This window comes from Sinocyclocheilus grahami, unplaced genomic scaffold (assembly GCF_001515645.1).
Source record: "Sinocyclocheilus grahami isolate Dianchi unplaced genomic scaffold, SAMN03320097.WGS_v1.1 scaffold31.1, whole genome shotgun sequence".
In the NCBI taxonomy this organism is placed as follows: Eukaryota; Metazoa; Chordata; class Actinopteri; order Cypriniformes; family Cyprinidae; genus Sinocyclocheilus; species Sinocyclocheilus grahami.
The window spans coordinates 3,391,103-3,410,564 of record NW_015505210.1 but is presented as its reverse complement, the minus strand read 5'-3'; the positions used below and the strand labels follow the sequence as shown (position 1 = coordinate 3,410,564).

The window sequence follows — 19,462 nt, the reverse complement described above, 5'->3', positions numbered from 1 at the left end:
TATACTGTATATAGTCTCGGTCCTGTGACATTTATATCAAAGCAATCAAGAATTTATAAAAAAAACAACACATTTTTGTGTGAATGCCTAGAGTGTTCCTGCAAGATCTGGTTAACATCACGAGCAAACTCTTTGTCTGCTGTCCAGGTTTGGGTTCTTTTGATCTTTTTGGCCATACTACAAGGTACCCATGTGTTCAAGGATTACTACCAGCAGTCTATCTAAAACAGCACTGAATGATCATAGTATGATCATTTACAAGGAGATCTACTGTACAAGTTGTCTGTAGTTTTAACTATTGCCGTTACTGACTAATATCACTTCTTTATATACCCCATTACTGACGAGTTAAATGCTTGTGTAAATTTGTATGTATTCTAATGTTATATTCACCTGTGTTGATCGTGCCTGGATTCGAGTGAAACCAGGTTGGGAGCACAAGACCACTGAAGGTTGAGAAGCCAAGAATCAAGAGATTCCTGGAAGAGTTCAAATCCACATACTGCAAGAAAAACAGTAACATAAAATGAAATATGAATGAGATGATGACTCATTAGTATGTATTTATTTAGAAGAAGTCACCCTGACATGCAATTTTAAAATAATGAAATGAAAAATGAAATAAAAATACATGACGACTATCAGGTGTACCTGCAGATTGGAAATTCCCACTGCTGCTACCATCCCAAACATGACAAGAAACATTCCACCGATGACCGGGTCTGGAATAGTTATAAAGACTGCGCTGAATTTACCAAAGAGTCCCAAGATGATCATAAGAAGCCCAGCAGTCTGAAGTACCAATCTGCTGCCAACCTGGCACCGTTAAAGGAAAATTCATCCAAAACACTGTCATGAAACCCAAACCAAACAACCAAAAAACTTTTTTAAACATGTAGGGAATGTTATAATTTTGATTCCCATGAAATGGAGACAGATTAAGAAAAAATATTAAGATAGAGCTGTAAAACACAACTCGGCATGTTTAACATTTAAAAACAAGAGAGAAAATCTTTAAAACATGAATTTTAAAAAATAGCACTACCCTGAGAAAGCTGCATTATAGATGTTTAAACATTCCTCAAAAAATGACATTAATGTCATGTGTTGCCTCCTTGAGCACTAATGCCGGCCTGAAGCTGTTTGTAATAGATGAATCCTTGAATTGCCCTAAATAGGTAAGAGTTCAAAAGTGCAGAGGATGCTCAGAAACCAAAATAATTTACAGGATCTGGAGGATTTTTGAGAAGAGTGGGCACCTTCACTGCTCAGGACTCATGCACAGGAACGATCATTAAAGGTACAAACAGTCATTGAGAAGGCAACACTCAATGTTAAGAGCCTAAACAACTTGAACTTCTGAACAGGATATCCTCAGGATGACTTGCAGATTCTTATATATAAGTATATCCAACTTTATCCACATACATACAGTATACTCAGATAAAGCACATAATATATTGCAAATCTCAACTGCTTGATTGTTTATATTGTCACAAAACGTTGCTTATATTTTCATCGAGCTCTAATCTACAAACTATAAAGTGTAAATATATTAAAATATTATAAACATCAACAATGATTCTCTGTGCTGCTTTGAAACTATGTGTATTGGGAAAAGCACTATGTAAAATAAGATTTGACTTGACATGCAGTGTGGATGGCTACTACACTACTACTGTTTTTGAAATAAGTCTCATAAGAATCTCACCAAGGCTGCAATTTCTTGATAAAAATACAGCAAAAACAGGAATATTGTGAAAATATTATTACAATTTAAATTAAGTATTCTTTATTTAAATATATTTAAAAATGTAATTTATTCCTGTGATGCAAAGCTGAATTTTCAGCAGCTATTACTGCAGTCTTCAGTGTCACATGATCCTTCTGAATTCTTGCTGCTCAAGTATTAATAACGATTCTTATTATCAAAACAAAATATTTTTGCTGATTAGAATATATTAACACAGTAAACAGTTCTTTTAAAATAATTAAAAAACGTACTGACCCCAAACTTGTATATGTTTTAGTAAAATAATATTTGTTACATAATATTTATTAAAAACATGATTTACTAAGAACAAAGATTTTACCTCTATCTAAAAAAATACATTATTAATGAATATTTAATACACTCTGACATCCTTAAAGGGATAGTTCACCCAAAAATTAAAATAACCCCATGATTTACTCACCCTCAAGCCACCCTAGGTGTTTATGACTTTCCTCTTTCAGACTTATACAATCTGAGTTATATAAAAAAATGCCCTGGCTCTTCCAAGCTTTATAATGGCAGTGAATGGCTGTTGAGATCCGGAGCGTGACATAAAACCATGTCTGCATTTGTGATCGGAGAAATGACAAACAACAAGTGCTACTTTACACTGCCCAAAAAAACTTGCGTTTGAATTGTCAGTGGCAAATTCTTTAAATATAAAAAACGTACTTACAGTCTGTGAGTCAGAACAGCCGTCACTGTAGTCTACTCTACCAGGATCAGGAAACAGTCCTCCATAAAACTCGCTGGACACATCTGAATATTTGGTTTAAACTGTTCTGGAACAGGGTTGTAAATACAACTTAACCACCGATTTCTAGTCGTGTCCTCTTTTGGAAGGCCAAACAAAGTGGTTTCGCTTTCACAACGAAACACACAGCGTCTCCATGGCATGGCGGCCAATACTACAGTACAACAATACTACAGCGAGAATAAAAGTTACGCCTTCTTTCTTTACGTGAACATCTGGGCGGCGTTATGCAAATCTTCCCACATCGTGTCGTAGACATGTGGGGGCGTGTTAGAACGAGCCGTTTTAGGTAGGCGTGGTTGACGCTCAACTTTTATAAAGAATATCTCTTTGGACTTTAGACTTTGCAACTTTACAAAATTGAAATCGCATCATATGACCCCTTTAAAACACTACAGTAAACATTTATAGTAAACATACACTATAAATAAAAAATATATCTGTAACGTAGTTTGTAGGTCGGGAAGAAGGAGGCGGGAACCGGCGAACACTCAAAGAACTCTTTAATAAAATAAACAAACACAAAACAGCGCGACAGCCCCTCGCGGACGACTGCCGCGCACAAACAAAACCAAAACACAAAATAAACTCCAGGCCTGGTCCTCTCTCGTCTTTCCCTGTCGTCACTCCTCCTTTTTATCCTTCCGGAGCTCCTCCGTGAGACTCGAGACCGGTGAGTGGCGCAGGTGTCGCGCATTCGCAATTACTCCACCGGCCTCGCTCTGTTCCCACGGCTCTCGGCCCCGCCCCTCTCGTTACAATATCCAAAAGTTATCCAGAATAAAATATCTACACTATTCAGTATATTCACAGATCAATGGCTTCAAAAGACATCTGCTATCATTCAAAGTGGATGGCTGAGAGGAGCATATAGTGTAAAGTGTACACAGTAACATGAGGCTCATGCTTCTTCATTCTCATATATCAGCCCGAAGCTCATAGATGTCTCAAGGAATTTAAGTGGGTTAAGCGAAATTATGAATTGCACTCAGTAACATTCAGACACTGATGCAGTCAAACCTGTATTATCTATCTGAAGATTAAAATACCACATTCCCCAACATGGAAGCCTCCGGGTGGTACTTTATCTAAAGAACTCAAATGGGATGCTGTGCAAAGTGATGGAAACCTAAAGCTGTTTCAAACACATATATTTGCTAGCTGATTCATAGCAGAGAGGCACTGAGTGTTGAAAGCATTTCTTAATACAACAGAATCATTGAAAGGAGATGAAACTGAGCAAAAAGCTGAAACAGATGTGAAGAATCATAAGCCTGACTGCCGCATGTGTCTCAGACATTAATACACCACACCTTTATGGGTGAGAATTGACCCAAGCAAAGCAAACTATGTTTCACTGTGAATGACAGTTGTTAAATCTTCTTCAGGATGAACTAGAAGAGCCCCATTCATGTCACTTTATCACCAATGCCCCTGGAGCAGACGTATCTCTCATCTCTGGATTCTGAAAGAAACACTGCCATTCAAGATGGCTCATTCTTCTTTAAACAGATACGTCTTTTAAAAACAGCTGGCAAACAGCACTTGGGAACCAGCTTTGACAGTGCTGTTGAAACAGTTAACATTCATGCTCATCGACTATGAAAATAGGTATTCATGTGACATATATTATTCATAAATGCCAGATGTTTTTTTTTAGTTCCAGGGAAACCATATATCTTTGCATCAAACTGTTCATTGTCTTTTTTTTTTTTTTGGTATTTTAATTCATTATAAGATTCGTTTGATTATTTCATCTGGAATTTTTACAGATAAGAGATAATAGATATGCATGTTTTTTAAACTATGGGAATTTTTGGCCCTGTGGATATTAGACAATAATCTCTATAAAAAAATTTTTTTTCTGAAATCTCATTTCCACGACATTGCAACTTGTTTTTTGTCAGATAGAATTCTGTAATGTTTAGGAAAACATTTTTTTTTACGAAAGCTAAAATCATATTTAGCATTTAACTTATCCTTATTTAACTTGTTGATATTATCTTTTTTTTTTTGTCATCTCAAGCATGCTTTTCATTGTCATGATGTGTAAAAATAAATGTTGAGAGTGATTATTTTTACATATTATCTCTCTCTCTCTCTCTCTCTCTCTCTATATATATATATAAATTGAGAAATGTATGCAACACAATATGATAAATATTTTTTAAAGTGTGAAGAAGTGTGAAATTATGGGTCTGAAACAAGTGCAAAACAATAAAATCTTTACATAAAAAATTTATAAAAAAGACAATGACAAAATTGCAAAATTTTTCAAAAAACTACAGGGTTGTAAAAAAAAAGTGCCCGTGTTAATTGCTGTATAGTTTAAGGAGGTTCACCTGGATAAGGCACGTAGAACCATGCAGCACTTTTTACTGCATTAAGATTGATGTCTGTCCTGGCCATGTAGCCGTACTCATTTGGAGATGAGGGCAAGGCATTGAAATATGTCAGCAGGAAGCACACCAGCCAGGCTCCACACATCCCAAATAAAGCCTGTACATTAAACACAACATGCATAAACTTCTCTTTCTCCTTTTTAAAGGTTAGACTTTACAGGCTGGATTTATTGGCTTACTTTCATGCCAATTAATGTCAGTGGCTCAGGTTAACGATGCTTGCAATTGTTTTGTTATCTGTAGCATGTAAAATGTGACAAGCAAAGCATTAGCCCTGGGGCATTTCTCGATTTTTGCCAACACTTCAAACCAACAAGACTTGAAACTATTATTTTCAGTTTAACTCTTCCCACAACTCTTTTGACAAGATCTTCAGACTGCATACACAAAAATACTTCAGAACTCCCATTTGACTAGTTTACAGACTAAGGTGGAAACCTTGCAAATGCATCATATGTATATCGACGTTTAGCATAATATTGTTAACTGTTCCATATGTTTATTTCTATTGTGGGCATTGAAATATGTCAGCAGGAAGCACACCAGCCAGGCTCCACACATCCCAAATAAAGCCTGTACATTAAACACAACATGCATAAACTTCTCTTTCTCCTTTTTAAAGGTTAGACTTTACAGGCTGGATATTGGCTTACTTTCATGCCAATTAATGTCAGTGGCTCAGGTTAACGATGCTTGCAATTGTTTTGTTATCTGTAGCATGTAAAATGTGACAAGCAAAGCATTAGCCCTGGGGCATTTCTCGATTTTTGCCAACACTTCAAACCAACAAGACTTGAAACTATTATTTTCAGTTTAACTCTTCCCACAACTCTTTTGACAAGATCTTCAGACTGCATACACAAAAATACTTCAGAACTCCCATTTGACTAGTTTACAGACTAAGGTGGAAACCTTGCAAATGCATCATATGTATATCGACGTTTAGCATAATATTGTTAACTGTTCCATATGTTTATTTCTATTGTTTACTTAAAATAAATCCGTTTTAGTGATCCTGACATTTATATGAGATAACTGTATAACATATATAAAGTTTGAGACCTCAATCAAAATCACATTTGGGCATTTTTTAAATCCCATTTCAACCTGGAAATTAGGTTTTTAAAACATTTTAAACTACATCATAAAATGAATAAGACATTTTTTAATAAGAAAGTTTCTGTACTATTTCTAGGTCACTGATTTTACTGAAGGACTCAAAAACATGCGGTCACTAAAATAAAATGAGGACATATACAATATTAGGAAATGTACAAATTCAAGTTAATTTTTCACTCAAATTGTTAGGCTGTTATATAATTTGTGATGACAATTTGAAAAGCAACACTGAAGTATTTTCTCTAGTGGCCTCAGACCTTCGGTTCCCACAGTAGATATACCTACGCAATTACATTATACAGACATAATTATGAAATAATACAAATAAAAAAAAATACTCACAGAAAAGAGTTTGAAGAGAGGGTACTGGAAGACTTTCCACTTCTTGTCCTTATAAGCAATGAGAGGAAGGTTTACTTTGCTCAAATACTGGGAGAAGAGAAGGATCAGGCAAACAGTTCTGTAGAAAGAAGACATCATTACAGACTTACGTGAATTATACTTAATTAGCATTATCATTCATGTTAATAAACTCACCAAGAATCAATACTATGGGTAAGAAAAAACCCTAAGCATCCCATATAAAAAATACACACAACTTGACAATAAAAAAGTATATATGTGATAAAAAAGTAAAAGATTAAGTATGACACACACACACACACACACACACACACACACACACTTCCTTTTAAAATAACCTAAAATCATAATTCTGATCACAGTCATTTTAATATTTTAGTCTATTTCTTTATCTGTTTTGTAGATTTACCAAAGAAAAGTCTAATTCTTTCCAAGTATCTGCCACGTTTAAACCCTGGTTGAAATGTAATCTTAAATGTTAAATGTAACCTTACCTTCAAGAACAAAATGTAAATAACCTACAAACTGTCTGTAACCAAGGCATAGTTTAAAATCGGATATAATTTGATTGAATTTTTCAGATTCATTTCAGCAACAAAGGGTTCTACACTGTATATGTTGTAGTAGAGGTTTAAGATTAATGAGGATCAGATTAAGCACTGGACTAGAATGAGGAATAGGATTATGATTAAGGATTGGTTTTAATGTGATATTTCATTTAATATCCTCATCTTCATAGCAACTGCTTTTATAATGAAATAGCAATGAACTTCAAATGAAAGCATATCAGCAAAAAAAAAAGAAAACAAAAAAAATCCATGCAAACAAAAAACAAACACACACACACACTTTTCTTTTCCTCTCTTTTCTTTCTTTTTTTTTTTTTAATAGCATCTCTTCTCTTGTACACCAATTAATGCTGCTAGAAGTCACAATCTGAATCTAATTTACAGGATTTGGGATGAGAAGTTTACTATGTGTCCTAATGAGTCTCTGACACACATACAGTATGTGCCTTAAACCTTTGTTTACTCAGAGGCACCTGGACAGGGAGCGTTTGAGGGGCGAGACGCTCAAACCTTACCAACATTAATGTATTCTCTTAGGAATGCTTGAGGATGAGTAATGAACAAAATTTTTCAGCAAAGGATCTGAGCGATGTATTATCATGTAAATGAAAACAGTAAAGTGGGATGATCTTTACAGATAAACGCTCAACCCTGAGGGACGTTTTGTTTTTAAAGGGGCCTTGCATTACATCTGCAGAAGTCCTACACCATCAGAAATACAAATTACTGTATTGACTCAGCTCGCAAAGTTACCCTTAACTCCACAATAACTCACAAAGCAGCAATTCCCCAGTGGGCTCCTGACTTCTGGCCAGCCTGGATGAAGAGCGACAGTCCTATGAGGCTGATGGTGGGAGCGATGGCCAGCGGCCCGATGAACCTCAACACTAGCCCCACGAGACCCGACAGGCCCAGAACAAGCTGAAGCATTGAGGCCATTAGAATGGCCCCCTGGATCTACGGAAAGAGAAGAAGAGTTGTTTATTCATTAAGCAATTTTATTTTTCTTGCCATATTTAAACAATACTTTTCTATTCTGAAACAACAGGTCAGGTTTTTAATTTGTTGGGGAAGGGAGGGAGGTTAAATAGTGCAAGCTCACTTTTTTGTTCATCAAAAAAAAAATGTTTTTGCCATGAAAATCTTTGAACGATTATTATATCTGAATAACACGATAAAAAAATAACAACTTGTAATGTAAATACAGCAGAAAAGTCTCCTGATACAGAGAACACCAATATATTTTTTACAATATGACTCAGTTTAAACAATACTTTTCTATTCTGAAACAACAGGTCAGGTTTTTAATTTGTTGGGGAAGGGAGGGAGGTTAAATAGTGCAAGCTCACTTTTTTGTTCATCAAAAAAAAAATGCCATGAAAATCTTTGAACGATTATTATATCTGAATAACACGATAAAAAAATAACAACTTGTAATGTAAATACAGCAGAAAAGTCTCCTGATACAGAGAACACCAATATATTTTTTACAATATGACTCAAAATGTACCTTAAAGCTCAAAATGCCCTTGAGTGCAAATATTTGGTCATGAAGATATTAAATATTATAGTTTTTCCTCTCATTCAAGACAAGAGCTGCTCTCAAAACCTGAGATTAAAAAGGTAAACTTATTACAGTAATAAAAATAAATGATACAATCTTACATTAGACACTCATTATTTTAAATGAGCAGACAAATTATAGTTCAACATGATCTCATTAGTATTAGTAGCATTCTTACATACATTTTTGTACATTACTGAAATGTATTGGCAGCTTCTAAAACAAACCTTTCTAGATGTGAACATCTTTATAGACGTGCAAATGTTTATGAATGCTTTTATGAATTTTATTGTATTTACTGTAGATTAATTCAATATGTTTAATGACGCCACAATTTTTCACTCTACTGTGTACACAAAAATTTTTTTTGTCTTTCTCTTGTATATCATTCTTGTGAGCTCCACAAGAATTTGCCATTTAAAAGGTCTTTAAAACATTTCTGTACTGCAAACATTAGACCATGACACTAGCAACACCAAAATCATGGGTTTGATTTCCAGGTAATGCATAAATTGATGAAATGCATATCTTGAAAGTTGGGTTGAATAAAAGCATCCACCAATGCATAAATGTAAAACTTCAATGAAAGTATCGTTGAGGATTAAACTTGCTCACAAAGCTTCCAGCTATTTAATTTCAGACCAGGCTTCGTAAAGATATGCAAGTCTCTAAAACTCACAAAAATGTATGTTTGCACTTTCCATGTGCATACGAATGTGTAATTTGAGCACAAAATGGATAATTATCGTCCGTCGGCCGCTGGTGACTCACATTTCCTTCTGACACATGACTCACAGCTCAGAACAGCCACGCTTGTTTCAAACTCCAGCAAAAAGTGAACACTGCAATTATTTTGATCAGCTTTGAAATGACATTTCCTACAGTACCTCACGGATGCGGACTTTCCACACCTCATCATCATCCACTAAGAGCGCTGCAGAATCTGTGGCATTAGGGTGAGGGGTGGCACCTGTGTCTGGGCATCTCCACTTGGGAAGGGCGAGGATAGCTAAAGTCGGAGTGATGAAGGTGAACGTCCCTCCTTGGAGGATCGGCAACCTGAGAATATGTAAAGGATATTTATTTTGCGTCAAGACTATTTTATGTATTATCATAAAAGCATTGGCAGTAGTCATAGAAAACAATGTAATATTCCTTTCTTTGAATTATAGATCTCATAAAAATCATTAAAAGCAAATGTTCTGGCTGAAAAAGACCAGAGCCAGAATGATTTTAAGGTAATAATATTCAATCATTATTTACTCACTCTCAAACCTGTATGACCTGTCTTCTTTAGAGCTGCTTTATAGATAAATAAAAGTTGTTTCGTAACTGATATAACATTGACACTACAATTGACCCTTTGCAGGGAGTTTGATTGACAGGCAGTCAGACCAATCATAACGCAGAATGTAACATTTTGTCCGACAAACAAACCAGACAGGAGAGTAGATTAACGTCGGTGGAGATGAACAGGTAAAGTCAGAAGTCAAAGTCATTATGTGTATTGACGTCCTTCTGCTGTTGAAACAAGATACCTTATTATGTTCATTCATGTTTGTTTTGTGCTATAACTAGTAAAGAGGAAGAGATGTTCGGTTCATGTGGCGCTTGAACTGAGGTGCTACAGCGATCTGTCACGACACATTAAAGAGCCACAAAACTGTATTTATTGTTTGAATTTATTACAAAATGACTAAATTTGAGAGCTGAGACTTAGTTTCATAACAAAAGGAACCTGCTCTGTCTTGTCTGTCGGCATGCTGTCAGTGTCCTCTTTGCTCTGCAATGTATTTTTCACTGCGTGAGAACATGATGTGTGGCGTGAGAGTGCCATGGCTTGTCGGACATAGCAACAGTAACTAAGGGGGGTGGGTCTTTGCGAAGGGTCAATTGAACTGACTTGACCTGAATAATGACAAATGTCTTCTGTAGAGCTGAAATTTAGATTTTTAGATTACATTTATGCATTTGGCAGACACTAAATTCTATAGAGACTTACATTGCATTCACATATATTTTACACATTGCTTTTCCAGGGAATCGAACCCATGACCTTGGCAATGCTAGTGCCATGCCAGACTGTTTGAGTTACAGGAAAAACTAACTAGAATTGAAGTAGAAATGTTACACCACTGCTGTTTTCCTGTTTATTTCTGTGACGATGCTAGGAAACAATCTGTATTGTATGAAGCGCTATCTATATAAAATAAACGTGATTTCTCCATAAAATGAAAGTCATCGGGGCTCGATGTTTAATGTTTGTGAAACCAGTTGAAACTTTCTTCAAAATAAATTTTTTAGGTTGTGTATTAATCAAATCACATCACTTTTATTTCTATGGAGCTTTATAGAATAGAGCAGCTTCATAGTGATAAACCGGAAAATAGCAGAATCAATTATGAACCAATATGAACTCAAGGTAAATTTTTGCACTTTTTCTGCTGGCAGCGTATGTATACACAGTAATTCACACTTTGAGCAATATTTATCCCAGTACCTGGTCCCGAGGGTGGTCTGTAGCAAAGTGCACATGCCCGAGACAAAGAAGATGGTGGAGATGAGCTGACTTTTGGCAGCGTTGTTCTCTTTGATGCACAACGGCTCGGCTAGGATGAGAGGAATTGCCAGGATGCCACCAAATGCCAGTATGTAATGCTGTGTGACGCAAGAAACAGGAATGAATAGCTGACACGATGACACCGGGCTTGGGCTCATCGCAAACAACCCGTTATAAGGGGTGAGACATAAGGGAAGACAGATGATCACAAAAAAATGTTGCAAATCTTAAATGTGGCCTGACTAAGCCAGGGAGATGTGCAAAAAATGGAAGTCAGATGTTGGCCTGTCTGTTGTGAATTGATTGCCCTTTTTACTCTCAGCAGTAAGCTTCATAAATTTGTCGGGCTCAGAAAAAGTAAAACTTGGCTGAACGCTCAGCATCTTTGACAGGCGATTACTGTGCGGATACAGAGATGATGCACAGGAGAGAATTTACACAGCAGGAGAAACAGGGAAATAAATTAATTTGTCCACACTTAAATTCCTGTTGTTTTATTGTTTTTCAGCAGTTCTGGTTTATGCCTTCACAGCTTCCTTTCCCCAGAAGTCAAGTAGAGCGGGCAAAACAGTTTTGAACTGAACTGCATTTCATGACACTAAAGGGATTGTATTAGTATGAAAACATTGGTAATGAAAGCAGAAACGAGTTGGGGGCTCTAAGGGAGTCTGCGCTGACATGAAATACCAGGTCTCTCCCTGCTTTTTCCTCCTCTCCCCTCCGTGACATCGGAGAGATGAAAGCGAGCATGCTGGAGGAGTGAGGCTTCTTCTTTGTACTTCTCTTTGCACTCGGCACATCATCTTACCTCACATGTCGATGCGAGTCCCTTGTGCACCTTCCTGCCCTTTCTCTCCCCCCACCCAGTTGTCTTTGATCTCCATGTGTCATGAGGACGAAATAGTGGAACACTTTGGCTCATGTTCTCCTCACCTTAAACATCAGATGCATATAATAAGGAATAACATCGTCTAGAGTGGCAGCAAAGCCTTGAGGTGCTCATGGTGATTTCAAGCGTCAAAGCAAGCAGAAGTCATTCGTTTTAATGAGAACTGGAGGTTTTGAGTGAAAGAGAACAGTGGTGATGCAACAAAGTTGTAAAATGGAAACTGTGAAGGCCAAGAACTTTTACTATAACCAAAACGTTTTAAAAAATCACTCCAGCTCTAAAGGTATGGTCACATTTGCAGGGTGATTTTGCGGGTAAAATCCAGTCATTTCAATAAGAATTGGGAGTTTCGGGAAGAAGTTCAAGTTTTCAAGTTGGTCACATGAATTTGCTATGTTGACCAAGAGAAAACTGCTTGGTTTGAAAGGGACTTCTGTGTGAGCTGTACTTCATATATCACTACACCAGTGGATAATTTTTTGGCTGCAAAATTTCACAGATATTTTGCCAATATGACTGCAACTTAAGACAATTGTGGAGACAATGGCACAACTATGACAGCACAGAGGGAAGATAAGGTTGGAATCCCTTTTAGAGCTATATATCTTCAGTTGGTAAACCTTACAGCTGCAGTGTGCTCTTAGAATAAACATTACAGTAGGGCGAATGAACACTAATTTATATATAGTTATTGTTATAGTTTTCGTTCTTGGTGTGAATGGACCGTAAAGGCATAATTCATCTAAAAATGAAAGCTTATCAATTGGAATCGGTTATGAAATACATGATAATCCCCATTCCTAGTAGGAACATCTACTAGAAAGCGACAGTTTGAATACTCCCATTTTAAGCATCTAAGCACTGCAAGCAAATTAGGCGACTTGCGGACTTGCAGTGTAAATACGTCTTAGGTTCGTATTTAATTTGACTTTGAAATGAAGACAAAAAAAGCAACTGAAGTCATGGGGTCAATGAAATTAGCCTCATTGTATGTAAACAATAAATATGTGATTAGCGCAATGTTTCCTCTCTACACCCAAAAAAGACTGGCTATGTATAAAATAAGTGGATCTGTGAGATGTGATCAAGCGTCAGGGCAGTATTCCTGGGTATTAAGGGGTTAAACATTATCTTTAGTCACCCTGATCTTGCCCCTCAAGGCAACTCTCCCACCTAGATGATTACACACACACTTTTTCTTGGCACGCACTGAGGAAGCTGTCAAGCTGTCAGTTTAACCCTGAAATGCCATTAAAGGTCCCCTGTGTCAGTAGTTTAAGGAGAGACCTGCCCACTTATGAGATGTGTGCTTTAAGAAGCTTCAAGTGTAGCAGGGGTTACGCTGCATTTGTCGCATGTCGTCTCTCACCTGGAAACCCAGAAGAATGCAGAGGTACCAGGGTGGGCGATCGTTGATGGAGTAGATAAGGTTGCCTTCAGGCCTCGAGTCCAGACCCTCTTCCAGACTCTCGGCACGGGGGTCAGCAATGACGGTCTTCTCAGTGTCATGGCTGACATCTGAAATCTGAGGGTAGTGGAGATTATTCCAACATAGTCTAGGAGACTCAGGATTGAGGTTAATAAATTAAAGAGCAAAGGACAGTGACCACTAAATCCTTTTGAGAAACAAGATACGGAGACCTGCAATGTCTAAATATTCTAGATTATCATGTACATTAACTGGTTTTATTCCACTCAAAAAAAATTTTTTAATATGGATAAATGATCCTAAAATAAATTCATCTATACAAGCAAAATGTTAAATTTAGCACCCATTTACAACCCTAGTTATGATGTAGAAATAACTCTTTAAGGCAACAACTGCAGGTTAACCTAATACTCTAATAAGCATAAATATACTTTCTTAAATTTTGGATAAAACTCCTTTTTTATTTTCTTGTTTAATTTACTCTAATTTACTCTTTATTTTATTTAATAAAATTACATATATTTTCAGTATTGAAATAAATAAATATAATTCTAATTAACATTTCTCACACTCTTCTCAGCAACATGTTCTATTTGATGTTTCAACAAGCAACCAGTACCAATAATTTTTTTGTTTTGTTTTTGTTAACTAAAATCAAGTCATAATGAAGTTTCATTAAATTGAACACTTTTTACACTGGTCTAAATAGAGACACAACCTCCCTCTGAAAATGTATTCACTAGAGGCAGAAAATTATATAAATATATGTATTATTATTACTATTTTTTATTATTTTAGGAGGTATGGCCTTCCTTTCTATCTTCATGACTCACCCTTTTTTTCTTGTGATTCTTGCTCATTGAGAAGTTCATTCAAATGAGCACTTATCAGCCAAGAATGGGCCTTTTAAACAATGTTCGGTCTGTGGTTGATCTGCTGTTAAGAAAAACCAGGACAGAGCACCTCATGGGGGATATACGATACAACAAACAAGTGACTTGTTTTAATGTGTTACATGGTCCAGTGCATATGTAAGCATGCACAATTTTAAAGGGATTGCTCTTTTCTTTTCTTTTCATGAGCTACATGTCCTCAGTTCAAATTCAAAACATAATTTCTTTAAAATTAAGGAATAAGGATTCATTCATGTGTGAACAAGCAAGCCACTATGATGATGTGAGATTGATGATGGCTTAGTTCACCAAAAATTTAACTTCTGTCATCATTTACTCATCCTCATGCCATTCCAAACCTGTATGACGTTCTTTCTTCTGTGGAGCACAAAAGATGATTTTGGCAGAATGACAGTGTCAGTCACCATTTCTGTTACTGAATGGGGGGAAAAAACATGCAACAACAGTAAATGGTGACTGAGGCTGTTTGAATAACATCATCTTTTTTCTGTTTTCCATGGAAGACATATGGATTTAAAACAACATCAGTGTGAGTAAATGATGACAGATGAATTTCCAGCTTTTACAGACAGACAAACAGACATAGGATAGATAGATAGATAGATAGATAGATAGATACTTAACAGCTAGATGGAAAAAAAACAACTAGATAGCTAAATAGACACAGCTGGTTATCTAGCAACATACAGATAAACTGATTTACAGAAGAAAGAAAGAAATTAAGAAAGAAAGAACGCTAAACAGACAAACAGCTTATTCAGACGTTTGATCAATTAATTAATATCCTCAACTAGTCCAGCCCCACACAGATTGATACATAGCTACTTTTTATGATTTATTAGTACCTAATTAATGTCACAAACATGTCCAAATGATTTTACAGCAACGTACAGCTAGATGGGAAAAAAACAACTAGATAGCTAAATAGACACATCTGGTTATCTAGCAACATACAGATAAACTGATTTACAGAAGAAAGAAAGAAAGAAAGAAATTAAGAAAGAAAGAACGCTAAACAGACAAACAGCTTATTCAGACGTTTGATCAATTAATTAATATCCTCAACTAGTCCAGCCCCACACAGATTGATACATAGCTACTTTTTATGATTTATTAGTACCTAATTAATGTCACAAACATGTCCAAATGATTTTACAGCAACGTATCAGCATGTAGTTTGGCAAACATACCGTACTATCTAGTCACTGTCTTGAGAATGAAATGCGTCTAACTGATAAGGAAATGTGTGGATGCTGTGTTTTCAGAGTTGTTTGAATGTAAAGATGTGTGATTTATGACTAAGGAATTTACACTACACTCAAACCTACACACCACCTTCTTTCTGGTTGAGGTCCAGGGGGTGAATTTGGCATTAATGCTACTAAACTCATTAAATGAAATAGGCCTACACCATATTTACCTGAGCAACGCCGCCTCGGGCACTGGACGCACGGGGCTTTTCTGAACGGTTTCTACTGCCACCTATAACGTTACTGCTTCATATCGATATTGTGTGGGTGTTGAAAAAACTTAGACTATAAGCCCCTCCAGTCTGTTTTCCCCAAAAATGATAATCTTCGTGTAAGTGTGGCATTTAAATCCATTCAACTGTTGTTGTAAACACAGTCATGCTTCAGGATCAAGCTGTGATGTTAAGTTGTGCCAGTCAAGTAGTCAATTCAAAGACATTTTATTAAGGATATAAATACATAGTTGTTCATGTTGTTAAAGGCTTTGCATACAGTAAACAAATTCTGCAAATATCTGTGGTTTATGTGGCGGCTACCGCCTCCTAGTGGTAGTTGCATTTTTAGGCATCGGTTCTATCTGACTCAGTCATGGATTGATCCACCTTGTTTTTATTATTTATTTATTTTACTAAATATAATGCTAAATTAAGTCATTTGTGTTATTTCACAGCAGCCAGAGTGACTCACATGTTGTTATGCACTGTGTAGGATTGCAGATTTTATGCAAATGTTTAATCAAGTCTTTAATTACTCATGACAAGAAATTTCACATGCTAGTGACTGGTCTTTTGTAAAACTCAGCAAAATATTAAAAGCTGGTTGAGGGTTGGTTGTTGTTGGACTATGGTGGCTATTTTTGCACTTAAGGAAGTAAACAGAGAATAGGATGAAGTGAGAAAATGGCGTGTTTATCTGAAACAATAAGACGGTGTTCCACTGTTTCCCCTGAAGCCATCTGACCTTTATAAATCAGTTTTCGGTCCCTCATTAAATTACGCTGGTCTTTACCAGCCTTTTCCTCCACAGCATATGATACAAAATGACAGACAGGAGCTTATTCATTTGTTATTTTGTAAGATGTTATAAATAAACGAAATAAGTAAATTATTAAAGATATTCTCAGAGAATAAATCAAATGTGTGTGTGTGTGTGTGTGTGTGTGTGTGTGTGTGTGTGTTATTTAAATTGATTTATTCTCAGAAAATATATCCTTAATTATTATGTTTATTTTTCTCACCCTAGTGGATGGATTTTATTTATAAAATTAATAATTTACATAGGTTTATTCTTTAAAATATGATTTTATTACAATAAATGCACAATATTAAGTAATAAAAATACTGTCTTATTTTAAGGATTTTTAGAAAACAAACTGTTCACAAAAGTGATTTTTCTATTGTAATCAGGATTTTATTATTTAACATTTTCTCATTCTATCAACAGGAGAGTTATACTAAAATATTTTATGTCAAAAGATACAATATTCAATAAGAAAAAAAGTAACGTCATATCTTATTTTAAGGATGTTTAGAAAAATACTTGTAAATGATTCTCTTACATCATATTGAAATCTGTATGATTTAAAATGAAACTTCTTATGCAGTTTTATCTGATTTTGTGGTTATGTGTGTTTAGAAACTGGCATTGTAAAGCACATTAATAATACATCATGTGGTAGCAACAAGAATTTCACTAAAACATCAGCTAAATATTACCTCAACAAGCCCAGCATTCATATGGGGCCTCTCAAGGCCACAAGTTAGTCTTATTAACTTCTCAGATTACTCATATAATTCCTTAATGACAAGATGGTTATGATGATGTGAAAATGAGCCTTAGAAGTTTGGAATCCAGTTTGAACTACAACAGTTACGTAAAATCTTGACTTTGTTGTTCAGTAAGCATGATCACCGGTATATATTAACCACGGTTAACCCATAATCCACCAGAAAACAATGTACACTAGTATTGTTTCACATTCAGATAACATGTATTCACTAACTAGTGACAAAAACCGACAAAACAAGCCCCACTGAAGCCATCTGACCTTTATAAATCAGTTTTCGGTCCCTCATTAAATTACGCTGGTCTTTACCAGCCTTTTCCTCCACAGCATATGATACAAAATGACAGACAGGAGCTTATTCATTTGTTATTTTGTAAGATGTTATAAATAAACGAAATAAGTAAATTATTAAAGATATTCTCAGAGAATAAATCAAATGTGTGTGTGTGTGTGTGTGTGTGTGTGTGTGTTATTTAAATTGATTTATTCTCAGAAAATATATCCTTAATTATTATGTTTATTTTTCTCACCCTAGTGGATGGATTTTATTTATAAAATTAATAATTTACATAGGTTTATTCTTTAAAATATGATTTTATTACAATAAATGCACAATATTAAGTAATAAAAATACTGTCTTATTTTAAGGATTTTTAGAAAACAAACTGTTCACAAAAGTGATTTTTCTATTGCAATCAGGATTTTATTATTTAACATTTTCTCATTCTATCAACAGGAGAGTTATACTAAAATATTTTATGTCAAAAGATACAATATTCAATAAGAAAAAAAGTAACGTCATATCTTATTTTAAGGATGTTTAGAAAAATACTTGTAAATGATTCTCTTACATCATATTGAAATCTGTATGATTTAAAATGAAACTTCTTATGCAGTTTTATCTGATTTTGTGGTTATGTGTGTTTAGAAACTGGCATTGTAAAGCACATTAATAATACATCATGTGGTAGCAACAAGAATTTCACTAAAACATCAGCTAAATATTACCTCAACAAGCCCAGCATTCATATGGGGCCTCTCAAGGCCACAAGTTAGTCTTATTAACTTCTCAGATTACTCATATAATTCCTTAATGACAAGATGGTTATGATGATGTGAAAATGAGCCTTAGAAGTTTGGAATCCAGTTTGAACTACAACAGTTACGTAAAATCTTGACTTTGTTGTTCAGTAAGCATGATCACCGGTATATATTAACCACGGTTAACCCATAATCCACCAGAAAACAATGTACACTAGTATTGTTTCACATTCAGATAACATGTATTCACTAACTAGTGACAAAAACCGACAAAACAAGCCCCAAGGAAAAATTCCAGGGCTTTCCATTAAAACACATGTGATGAAGAGAAACAAACAGCAATTGATAAAGACTGTTTTTGTTTTCCTCAGGATCAAGCTATTTCGAATCATTTTTTTGGCACTTACTTCGAAGTTTGAGTCTGTGACGCCCTGGTTTCTTAACACAATGTCAAGCTTTTGGTCCTGTTGAGTGAGATTCATAGCTGACCTGTAGGTTTGTGCAGTAAGGCAGCGGCCACACTTCTGAGAAGTTGAGAGAGAGAGACACTGGCCTTTGCAGGTGGCTGGTCAGGCTGGTCGTCAAGGAAACTGGAGCTGTGCGTTACATGTGCCTTGGACTCATGGAGCATTTGTATAATCGGCAGCTTGACTGAGGGTTTTGGAGTCATGTGCCTGCCTGAGGACCGCCGCTACGGACACTGATAGGGCCGCAGGACCTCACGAGTGCTCCCAGTGTTTGTGTTGATTTCAGGCATATTAAAGCAACCCTGACTGAGCATGAGGAGGACCAACAGGAAACATGACAGTGAAAATCATAAATCTATGCTCCAATTTCGGACACGCTGTGAATCAGGAACCATGAGAATTAACCCAGAGTTCATCAAGAACCGAACAGCAGCCCTTATTACCTACCTAAAGACTTGTGTCTTTATATTCAACAGCTCATATCATTAACTGATATAATGTTAAAATGTCAGCTTGAACTATACTTTGGTGAACTTTGTGGTAAAACAGAACACAGGATGAATTAAAGTTCATCAGTTAAC

General features: G+C 35.8%; 1 protein-coding gene across 1 annotated transcript in view; it reads right to left on the bottom strand.

Annotated features, from left to right (window-relative positions):
• Positions 1 to 18,929, bottom strand: part of LOC107576121 (solute carrier family 23 member 2-like) — a 22,766-nt gene extending 3,837 nt beyond the window's left edge. Inside the window, exons 1-9 of the mRNA XM_016262375.1 lie at positions 18,822 to 18,929; positions 13,364 to 13,519; positions 11,046 to 11,203; positions 9,433 to 9,604; positions 7,757 to 7,938; positions 6,392 to 6,509; positions 4,871 to 5,027; positions 652 to 722; positions 394 to 502 (exon numbers count right to left, since the gene is read on the bottom strand). Coding sequence (XP_016117861.1) covers positions 394 to 502; positions 652 to 722; positions 4,871 to 5,027; positions 6,392 to 6,509; positions 7,757 to 7,938; positions 9,433 to 9,604; positions 11,046 to 11,203; positions 13,364 to 13,519; positions 18,822 to 18,896 — 1,198 coding nt within the window. The 5' untranslated portion in view covers positions 18,897 to 18,929. The remainder of the gene's footprint in view (positions 1 to 393; positions 503 to 651; positions 723 to 4,870; positions 5,028 to 6,391; positions 6,510 to 7,756; positions 7,939 to 9,432; positions 9,605 to 11,045; positions 11,204 to 13,363; positions 13,520 to 18,821) is intronic.
• Between the last annotated feature and the right edge of the window lie 533 nt (positions 18,930 to 19,462).